The sequence below is a fragment of the Triticum dicoccoides genome, chromosome 3A, assembly GCF_002162155.2.
Source record: "Triticum dicoccoides isolate Atlit2015 ecotype Zavitan chromosome 3A, WEW_v2.0, whole genome shotgun sequence".
Classification (NCBI taxonomy): domain Eukaryota; kingdom Viridiplantae; phylum Streptophyta; class Magnoliopsida; order Poales; family Poaceae; genus Triticum; species Triticum dicoccoides.
The window spans coordinates 136,654,449-136,665,128 of NC_041384.1; the positions used below are offsets into that span (position 1 = coordinate 136,654,449).

The 10,680-nt window shown below is 46.7% G+C and overlaps 2 protein-coding genes across 3 annotated transcripts in view; both read right to left on the reverse strand.

Annotated features, from left to right (window-relative positions):
* Nucleotides 1-538: 538 nt before the first annotated feature.
* Nucleotides 539-6,658, reverse strand: LOC119271398. Of its 2 annotated transcripts, none has more exons than XM_037553247.1 (8): nucleotides 5,956-6,658; nucleotides 5,529-5,681; nucleotides 5,169-5,442; nucleotides 4,958-5,054; nucleotides 4,729-4,856; nucleotides 4,532-4,613; nucleotides 4,362-4,422; nucleotides 539-964 (listed from the first exon to the last, which is right to left on the reverse strand). In XM_037553247.1, exons 1-8 carry the CDS (start codon nucleotides 6,577-6,579, stop codon nucleotides 932-934), a joined length of 1,452 nt encoding a protein of 483 aa, XP_037409144.1. In that variant the 5' UTR covers nucleotides 6,580-6,658; the 3' UTR covers nucleotides 539-931. The 2 variants fall into 2 exon arrangements, with proteins under 2 accessions (XP_037409144.1, XP_037409145.1); XM_037553248.1 differs by having other exon boundaries at nucleotides 540-964; nucleotides 5,529-5,678; nucleotides 5,956-6,657.
* Nucleotides 6,659-8,316: 1,658 nt separating this feature from the next.
* Nucleotides 8,317-10,680, reverse strand: part of LOC119267592 (serine/threonine-protein kinase RIO1-like) — a 6,021-nt gene continuing 3,657 nt past the window's right edge. Inside the window, exons 7-13 of the mRNA XM_037549007.1 lie at nucleotides 10,454-10,527; nucleotides 10,198-10,274; nucleotides 9,953-10,036; nucleotides 9,773-9,865; nucleotides 9,589-9,696; nucleotides 9,399-9,470; nucleotides 8,317-9,020 (exon numbers count right to left, since the gene is read on the reverse strand). Coding sequence (XP_037404904.1) covers nucleotides 8,574-9,020; nucleotides 9,399-9,470; nucleotides 9,589-9,696; nucleotides 9,773-9,865; nucleotides 9,953-10,036; nucleotides 10,198-10,274; nucleotides 10,454-10,527 — 955 coding nt within the window. The 3' untranslated portion in view covers nucleotides 8,317-8,573. The remainder of the gene's footprint in view (nucleotides 9,021-9,398; nucleotides 9,471-9,588; nucleotides 9,697-9,772; nucleotides 9,866-9,952; nucleotides 10,037-10,197; nucleotides 10,275-10,453; nucleotides 10,528-10,680) is intronic.

Consider the following 10,680-nt stretch of genomic DNA (forward strand, 5'->3'; position numbering starts at 1 on the left):
GTTGCTGCTGCTGCCGCTCTCCTGTCAGGAGTGCGAGGAGGAGCTGGACAGAGCCCCTTTCTGATGCTGGAGAGGGACTGATGCGTCCGTTATTGTTGCTGGATTGTTCAGTGTTTGGTTGAGACAACAATCGGGGAAACGACTCTACAGTCATATGGTTTGCTGCTGCTGCTGCTAATAGTACTAAACCAGCATTCGATCTTCATCGGTGAATTGGATGAAGCTGTCAACTTGGTTGACGAGCTAGCATCACCATATCAGCGTCTGACAAAATAACCATGCAGCGGTATGCGTTAATCAGAAGGCTCTGCGGGCTCGTATTGTCGGCAGCTCAGCAGCGTCCACAGCAACTTTTCGCCTTTTTCTGGACATAAACCATCACCTTCTCCATAAACCTGAAACCGACATCAAACGGTAGCGAATTTGTGGTCAAGTAGACCAGACACCCCGACATAGACTTTGAATTTCTACCTTGCGCCAACCCTCCATTCATTAGAGGAATTGGACAGGACTGGCCACGCCTCCAATTGGCAGGAGAAGGCATGCCATTCTGACTCCATGAACAAAGACGTCGAACAACACACAAAAAGTGGCCAAGAGCACCTCGAGGATACATGTAGTACTATGCGGGGGATATTACAGATTTACAGGGAGCATCCTAGGTAGTGATATGAACATAGGATGGCTGCATTCCCCTAACTACGTGCTACTCGAGAAGACACGAAACCAAGCCCATATATCTACAAAAGACTGACTGATTGGGGAGGTACAAAGGGTCACAGAGGTCAAAATATAACCAACACCACGAGCCATGGAAACTTGGAAAGTAGGGGTCCTCCTTGTTCTCATACTACTGTATATCGCAAACAACCACGGGGAGCGCGTCTCCATATCATGAACAGTCTTCTTCTTAAGCGGTCCAAAAGCATCATCATCCAGAAGAAAGCCCTGCTATGCACGACCCCTAAACAAGAAAACAATTTGCTGCATGAGACAGACTGAAACCCCCAGTTCAATGCTAGTTCTTGATCTCTTCCAGACGACTATACTGACATAATACAAGTGAAAAGATCAGATAAGAAAACATCACATATGATTGTGTTCTGCAGTACCTATTCAATAGTCACAAACAAAATTACATTCTATGTTCATTAAGCTGTTAACAGGTAGGCCCAAAGCTAAGCCTTGGCATCACAATAAATACACCCTTATCTTATGAACACAGTGCTCTGTATACTTATTCTCATACTCCATCCGTAAAGAAATATAAGAGCGTTTACATAACTAAAATAGTGATCTAAACACTCTTATATTTCTTTACAGAGGGAGTATCTTGTAAGGGCATGAGCACTAGTTAAGACCTCAAACAAAAACGTGATTATGAGGATGCATAGTCATCAGTGTAGCTCAATTTTAACTAAGCATAGAGTGTGTCGTGTTGGCTATTCAACCTACTTCGGTGTAGTCTTAGAAGTCCTACAGTTTACATGGAAAAGACAAGCACTTCAAACTTCCACAGATAGAATTGAACGTCAAAATCGGTATAATGCATGGTCAACAGAAGATATTAATCCACACACTGAAAATCCTCTTCTTAACTAAAGAAAAAATTATGAAATAAATAAGTGTCTAGATGGAAATTCTTTCTACAAACAAGGACAAATTGCATAAAGCGTGCATATTGTCCTATTTTCATGTGATCATGTCAAATTCGGCAAGGAAAGTTGTTAATTGCTATAGCGTGGTCTTCATGCATGATTTGTTTAAAATGAAGTATAACTTGTCGTAGTGGTGAAAACGACTCCAAATATATGGTGCAAATGGACCCAGGTAGACAATCTTTTCAAGTTGGCTCTCAAACATTTATTTTTACAGATGCGGCATAAAGTTGGAGAATTATATAAAAATGAAGTCAAAGACAAACTAAATAGAACATGTGGCATTTAAATGGAGATAGAGCTATATGCATAAATGTCAGTTGAAGTCAAGGGCCAGCATGTATCTAGCTAAATACTTTATACTTGCTTGTTATGCATAAAATGGCTTTTCTGGCTGTTCTTCCTTTGTTTGCTTTCCATAGTGGGCACAAACAACTTTCAGGCAAAGTCCAGGGTGTTCAGCAAATGCTGATAGCATATCCACCTTACACACACAAGCCATACTCTTAGCAGTCCTTTTAGAGCAACTCCAACGGGCCGACCCAAACGGACGGCGATTTCGTCCGCTTCTTGTCCGTTTAGGTCGGCCAGACGGACACGGATGCCCGCTTCCGCATTTGGGTCGGCGCGTGCGCCCAACGCTGGCCTGAGACCCATTTTGACGGCGCCAAAACAAAATGAACACATGCATATTAAAAAAAGAAAAACAGCATTAATTAAACATTAAAGCCGGCCACGAAGGCCGGCGAGAGTCCACGCGTCCACATTTGCATTTAAAAAAAACAGCCTAAATTACGAGGAGGCGCGCTGCCCTAGGCGTCGTCGTCGTCGTCCTCGGGGTCCGTGAGGTCAATGAGCGTCAGCACCGGCCCGGCCCAGGCGAACGCCGTGTTCCAGAGCGCCGTCATGTCGGGCAGTGCCGGCGCAGGCAGTGCCGGCGTGGGGGGTTGTGCGGCCGCCTGTGCAGCTGCGGCCTGGCGCGCCGCCTTCTCGGCCTCGCGCTGCTCCTCCTCGAGGTCGCGCTCGAGCATCTCGAGGTACTCGCCGTCGCGGCGCTCCTCGGCCACCCTGATGCTGCGCCAGTGCTCGAGGTACGCCTGCTCCTGCGCCGGCGTCGCTCCCATCCAGACCGGTGGCGCGCGTACCCATTCGCGCACTACTCCCGTCCAGGAGTAGCGCTTGATGGGGGACGGCTCGGCTCCGCCTCCGTCTTGATGGGGGTCGGCGGGGCCACCGGCGGCACCACGCTGTCGCCCGCCGCGGAGAGGGCAAGGGCCTGCGCCATTGTCGCCTCGTACTGAGCCTCTTCTTCCGCCTTCGCCGCCTCCGCCCTGCGCCGCTCGTCCTCCTCGCTCTCCTGGAAGACGGTCGCAAGTGCCGCCTGGTAGGCGTCCTCCGCCGCCTGGTCCTCCTCGCGGATGACGAGTGCCGGTGGCGGCGACCTCCAGTCGACCTCGCGCACGCCCCGTCGCCTCGCCTCCTCGTGCTCGAAGGCGAACCACCTCGCCCAGTTGGGCGAGTCGGTTGCGTAGGCGGCCTCGCGGCGCTGCTCCGACGTCAGCATCGCCCGCCGGCGCCACACCTCCTCCGCGTGAGCGCGAGCCGACCGCGGCGCCACCGGCACTGGGATCCTCTCTGGATCCAGATGCCAGTCGTGCGGCAGCGTCACGTCGGGATACGGCAAAGGTTGGCGGTGCTGCGAGTGCCACTCCGCCTGGTGCACTGGCACGTTCACGCGCTGCCTCTGCCGGCGAGACGCCGGCGGAGGCGGGAGGAAAGGGGTGGCGGGGGACTTGCCCTTGGCCTTGCTGCCGCTGGCGCCGAAGAAGAGGCCCATCTCTGCTGTGGTTGTGGTGGCTAGGGTTTGCCGGCGACGAGGGAGCAAAGGATGGCAGATGTGGACGGCGAGTTTGGATGAGGACGGCCCCGCCGCACGGTCGGCTTAAAAAGGACGAGCGCCGTCGCTGACGTGTGGGCCCGTCGTCATAAATTAAGCTGACCGCGTGGGCAGCAGGTAGTTGGACGGCCGCCATGTGGGGACGCGGCGGACAACGGAAAGGCGCGCGAAGCGTCCGTCCGGCGTCCGCGCCGACGCATTTGGGGCGCAAATTTGGGCCGCAAATGCGTCGGCGCGGACGCGACGCGGACGTGATTTGGGTTTGGGTCGGCGTGTTGGGCCGCCACTTTTGTCCGCGCTGACCCAAACGGACGCAGGCGGATGAAATGGGTCGGCCCTTTGGAGTTGCTGTTACGGCCTATGCAAAACCCATAACATCTACATAGAGTTTCCTCAACAATCTGTGTGTACTCTCTTTGAACTGACTTTTTTAACTAACTGAGCCAAACGTCTTGTAGTGGATCTGTGGATGTAGAATACTCTTTTATTTCGCCCAAAGCACCATCATTCTCGCTTACACTCTCACTATAAACCTAAATATATAGGGAAGATAAGAAGTAGAAACCATGGAGGTCTCCAACATTATTCAAAAGCAATGTTCAGGAAATCGTTAACAGGTAACTGCTCGGTCGGCTGGCGAGTAGGCCATTAATAGGTGAATCGATCAGTTAATCGGCCGATAAATCAGCTACTCGGTGATCCACTGAGCAGGGATTAATCGGCCACTTAACTGATTTATTGGCCAATATTTTGAACAAGTGAAGATCATAACATGTATTCCTATATAGCATTACACTGACACGTACCGTCTGGGTCTGTGTTGGTGATGTGTCAACCAATCTGGCCTCATGTGAAACTCCAGCAGAACTAACAGATACCAAAGCCAAATCAAGATGATATCAGGGAAACAAAGGTTGTACCATAAGATCTGTATATTCCTACTTGACACAGAACTACAAAATAAAATGAAATACACCTGTTCTGCAAAGCTAAAACTTCTGGAATAGGAGCATTGGGATACCACCTACAGACTTTGCTTCCTTGCAAACACAGTTGGCCTGATGTGATGAAAAATTAGGCAAATGATATCTGATGTTTACTAAAACACGTAGACTGCAATTACCAAAGGAAACCAAAGACAAAATAAAATTGCCGAAAACAAAAAAACATCACCTTCACACAGCTTGACAGTCACGGCAACAAAGAGAATGACAACTGGTCTTTGCTGCATCTGCTGCTGCAGAGTCTCGGCTGGGAATTGATTTGCATGTGCCTCCCACAAAGCAACAACAGCCGTCTCTCTTCAAAAACATAATCAGAAAATGCACAAGCATGTAGAACAGCACAGAAGACTGTCATGAAGCAACTAAAAGTGACCAACAATGAAGCTCTATAAACATACCTGCCATCGCTTATGTACACGTTACGTACTGCCCGAGGTGCACCATTGACAGTAACAGTTTTCACATTTGAAACTTCCAGCATAAGACCAATGGCATCTGCATCAGGCACCAAAAGGCAAAAGCAATCCTAGATTAGACAGAGAAAAGAGCAGCGGCTGCACACATAATTATGGAGGCAGAATGATTCAGTCACAAATACAGATTATATACCAGACATTAGCGCTGTGTTGTTTTCACGCGATCGGAGGACTTCATAAGGAGATATCTTGTATGCATACACCGGAAAACTATCAGGCACATGTTCATCCTTGCTTATCTCTGTGTCCCTCGTGAACATTGCCATGCAAGGATGATCAACAGCCCTATAGGGCAGACTAGGGTGGACAACCTTAAAGTGGTGTATGTAATACACATCATCCTCCTTGATGCGTGACAAAAAGAGCTGTGCAAGCCACGCAGGTACTTGGCCGGCCATCATATCCCCCTATGTCATAGACATTGAACCAGCACGGTGACCTTACATGATAAAGGTAAATGAAACAAAACATTACAAAGCTACAAGTATCTCACCTGCTCATCGAGCATCACAAAATCAAGCCGCGGAATTCCTGTTAGTTGATGCTTGCTCATGTAATGTGAAATGCGCGTTATTCTGACTCGAATCCTCACCCGGTTGTTTGACGCCAGGGTCACATCCTTCAGCAAGGTGTAATCCATCTCCTGCTAACAGAAAAGGAAACAAAATCAGAGCTAAACCAAAACTAGGAAAACAATAAATGGGCATGAACCCACTAGAGGATACACGGTGTGCGACACTGCAAAAAGAACAAATCTGACATATATCCAAAAGGAGAAAGCTCTGTGCTGAATTAAACAGAGCGGAACACATAACAGAGGACTGCTACAACATGGCATGGACTGAAGAACTCAACAGATGCTTACAATCCTTAACCTTCCTTTTGTGAACAATGTAAGCTACAATATCGTGATAGACTACCTCGCTGTCAGAATCTTCTGAACAATCTGCATCATTTTTAGATTCACCCATACCACCATCTTGTCCTGAACCATCCTCTCTCTCTTCATGATCATTGGGTTCGACTCGTGCTTTCTTCGACTGTTTTTCAGCTAAGCGAGTCGAGCGCCTTATGGTGGGTGCAGGGCGCCCTTCTGTCTCGTCATCCTTCTCATCACCGTCAATTCTTCTAAGCAGTGCACGCTTCCTACTGGGTGGAGCACCCGACACCCCCACCTGCAATTCACCATCCTTGCTCCCACCGGTAACCGCCCGCACCACACGCTTCCTAGGGGTCGGCACCGCGGGAACACCATCCTTCTCGCCGCTCCTCCCGTTGCCGGCATCAGCGGCAACCCCCTCTTCCTCGCCGTCACCGACCTCGTTAAAAGAACCATACGCCTGGACTGTTTTTGGCTTGGGGCCGCCCAAACCCTCCACCAATGGACCAGAGACCTCCCCACGGGGCATGGCCTTCCACCAGCGCGCGTTCTCTGCTTCGAGGAGCGAGACCCGGGCCTCCAGGTCGGCAATGCGGGGGGACGTGGCGGCGAGCTCGGCCTCGAGGACGCATACCTTCGCCGCGACCGCCGCCGCGGCGTCCATCTCTAGCGGCGGGGACGGTCGCGGGCGACGATGCGGCGGCACCGCGGTAGAACCCTAGCGTCGGAATGCTCGCACTGGTGGTCAGACGTCAGGAGGACTGTGCCACGATTGTGTGCGGAAAGAAGAAGGAGAGGCGGCTTTGCCCTTTGCGCTTCTGGGCTGGCGACACGTGCGGTGAAATGGGCTGGGACTGGGACAGGCCGCATGGACCGCTTCTATAGGCTTTTTGCTTCACACGCTTGTTCCCCCGAACAAAAACTTCACAACCCTAAAAAAAAAAAGCTTCACAAGTTTGTGCATTCTTCGATGAGAGAATACCCTAGAGCAAGTATAATAAGGTGATGTATGCGGGCTGTAATACTTTAAATATTATATCTTAGTTGAGTTGGATGAGAGAGAAGAGGATAGCGTAAGTACGCGGGATTTACAGCCGGCTGTAGCACGGACTCTAAGAAGCTATGTGAGAGTGTATGATGGGTCATGTGGTAGAAAAATAATACTTTCTTGTAACCCACTGCTATACATGTTAGCTATTACATTAACTAAGATGACATGACAACATGTTATAGCCATCAACCTATTGTTAACCATGCTCTTATTTGGGCTTTCTTAAAAGGGAATGTCTAGGGCACATTTAGATGTACCCAACTTATTGCACATCTAAATGAGTGAATCAAGCATGAAGAAAAAAAAATAAAAAAAAAATATTCACACGAATCTCAACATAAGATCAATGATATAGGATTTAGATGTGCAATACTTATGGCACATCTAGATGTGCTTTAGCAAAACTGTTCTTAAAAATCTGCTTCCTTTTTTGCCATAAGAAAATCTTTCCTTTTTGACTTGTTCTCTCAATGGCATTTCCGTTAGTTGTAGCCACTACACCGTGAAGTGCAACATGAAACCTTATTTGGTCATTTTTTTTAAACCTGCTTTGTTTTTTAGCCCTAAAAAATCTTCCCCTTTTGATTTGTTCCCTCCACGATGTTTTCGTTAGTTTTAGCCACTTATCCCCTGAAGTGCAACACGAAAAGTAGTTCATTTCCATTAGTCCGATGTAGGTGTCGACCTCATGCTTGGTGGGAGGGCGGCCGTCAGGGAAGGACTCGAGCCAGGCGCACGCGAACGACCAAGGGGGTGTGTGGGCGGGGAAGGGGTCGGGTTTGAGGGCGTGCCCGGAGTCCGGGTGGCGCTAGCCATGGTGGTGGAACGACGTGGCGGGGGAAAGGGAGTGGCGCGTCAAGTGGCAACGCGCAAAGCAAGAGGATGGCCTGTAGTTCCGACATTCGCATCAGCTTCGGCAGAGGAGAGCCAGGGACACGAAGGAGGGGCTCATGGTTTTAGGAGGGTTTACTTGCTCGCTCGCCTTCAATTCGAAGGAAGACAACCGTAAGACGTGGATTTTTTAGAACTCATAGTACTAGTACCCATGGAGTTTCTTTTTGAAATATCGACATCTATATTTTATTAGACAAACAAATTACAACGAGTACACATGTGATCACAAGAGACATACAAAAATTATGTTAGGGGTGCTCCTGAAAAAAACGGAATCAGATAAACAGAATTGAAATTTCAAATAGGGTGCTCCTCTATTTGATGCAAGCTTAGGAGATTCGGATCACACCGTCCAGGCATCCATCTCCTTTCTTTATCTTCACACCATACATTCAAAATGTCCTGCTTTTGCTATGCGATTTGGGCTTGAGAATAATTCATAGCCAACTTAAAGAATTGACGTTCTCATCCATAGTTTACACTAGAATAAGAAATCAAGATATATCATTCAGGCACATTAAGCAGATACAACTCAAAATATCTTATAATGTTGCAGCAAGAAGGATCTTTTACGACATTTGTTTTTAAGCAATATATTCAGGACTACAACAAAAAGAAAGCACATCCAACACATCGCTCACAAGACTGACTGGAACTAGACAAGTATAACAAAATTGATGGTGTCAACCATGTGGATTGCCACCAGTGATCCACTACCGCTTGCACTTAGCTTTCGCCATTTTCTTCCTCTTCTTCTTGTCAGCCTTTGGGATCTTCGTCTTGCGAGTTTCCCTCTTCTCTTCCTTCACTTTCTTCTTGTTTTCCTTGCGAGCAGCCTTCCTTTCCTCGGGCCCCATCTTTGTGGACTCATGCCATGAACCGTCTTCGTCGGAACTACAGCAAGATTCACTGTCACCCGATGCATCTTCCTCCTTGTTCTCCAAGGAGCAGCACTTAGTTTGCAGGTCCAAGGGTTCTTCCGGTGTATTTTGTGCTGGTCGTGCTTCCTGGTTTTCGGTATGCTCATTTTTAGTCCGCACAAATCCTAACAGTGGCTGGTCATAAAGCTTATCTGCTGTTGGCTCATAACCAACAGATGGACGTTGCATCATTGACATGCTGACAATCTCTGCCTCACATTGCTTCACATAATCCAACGTCTATCAAAAAGAGCAAAGCAGATAATATTATTAGTATAAGTGAACTGTATAACATGCGCACAAACATATGAAAGAAACAAAATAAACACAAAATAGTTACAAACTCCTGTAAGAGATCTGGGAGACAAGACTAATTGGAATGAACATAGTAAACTATGTAGATGAGATAAAACAGTTACCTCAAAGGTAATGGCAATACCTTGAGTTAAAACATAGTATAAAATAGAGATGATTGACGACTAACAGATATATGCAATAAATAAATGTATGCCTCAGACTAGGATCTCTCACTGAAGAAGTGAAGATGCTCACTGTTGTAAATGACATTTCTGGCAAAGCTGCACAAAGACATAGTAATAACAATAATCATATTCCTACCTGCACCAAGACTGTCGGAGCAATTTCATCATCTGCAGCTGTATCTCCATTTTCCAGAATCTTTTGCTGAACCTGTTAACCACAATATTGTTAACCCATCGGATCGTCTGTCCAAGGATGAGCATAGTTTCACACAAAAATCGGATGATTACAAAGCATTGTAACTACTCAAAGTAAAATAAAGGCATGCCTTCTCCAGGTAATCATCAACATCATCATCAGCGATATTTTGATCCACAACGAAATTAAATAGCTCTGTTACTGTCATGACAGCAACGCCTCGTTTTTCAAAGAAATCCTGAAAACAGCATTGCACACGCATTAAATACCATGAGTTATCCATGTCTGGTCAATTTTAATTTAATTTTACTCACATTAACATGCAAACAATCTTCCTTCAGGAAATCCAAAGCTGAAGGATGGTCAAGGTCGACAGACTGTGAAACATCAATGATGTACAAGTGTCCCTGCCCAACAAGCAAATAAGAATGAAGAATCTGGTTGACTGGGAAATGAAAGAGGATAAGAAGGCTTAATCAAAAGTGCTCAACTACCTCAAAATAAAGAATGTTGTATTCACTCAAATCACCGTGGACAAGCTTGCACTTTTGGTAAAGTGTCCGCATTGTTGTAACAATCTGAAAATAAGCTGCAGTAAGTATATTGGAAAATGTTACTATAAGAGTACCCAAAAGCTAATGTTTGGGTACTATGTGGTTCCTTATTCATTCTTCTATAGGTAAAGGCCATATTCAGCTGACATTTCAACTTGCAGTTAATCTTTGCATATGCCATGTACCTCAAAGTAAGTTTCACGCAACTTGTCATCTGACAAAGCAGCATCCTTAAGTCGAGGAGCAGCCCAACCTCCTTTTCCTGAAGGAGAACCAACTCAATTTATTAGACCAAATGATAATACCTATGAAAATACTGTTCTGTGGGATGTTCTGCTACGAGGCGTATGTTTTGAACAATTATTAGGTCATGCTATGCTACCATGTTTATAGGAAAATGTTGATAGGCATTGAATAAGAAAATGTCACCACAAGTTTTACCTATAAATTCCATCACTAAAACATGAAGCCTCAAGAGCAACGGCTTCGGGCATCGGATTCCTTCTGCTCTAACTCTGAACAAGGGAGAGAAGTGTGAATCTTCCTATTTCAATAACTGAAAGCATTTTGCAAAGTATTGCAGAAGAAGATAACAATTATATAGGGTGGGAATTTAAAGAGAGAGACAGAACAAAATATAGGATAGCAACAGCTTATGCCTCCAGATG

What these genes read in the sequence shown, in the direction of transcription:
- LOC119271398 (XM_037553247.1), bottom strand. Translation starts at nt 6,579, where the DNA reads ATGGACGCCGCGGCGGCGGTCGCGGCGAAGGTATGCGTCCTCGAGGCC. An exon ending in CAACACAGCGCTAATGTCTG is followed by an intron (nt 5,055 to 5,168) that starts GTATATAATCTG and finishes TGCCTGATGCAG; the next exon opens with ATGCCATTGGTCTTATGCTG. An exon ending in GTGTACATAAGCGATGGCAG is followed by an intron (nt 4,857 to 4,957) that starts GTATGTTTATAG and finishes ATGTTTTTGAAG; the next exon opens with AGAGACGGCTGTTGTTGCTT.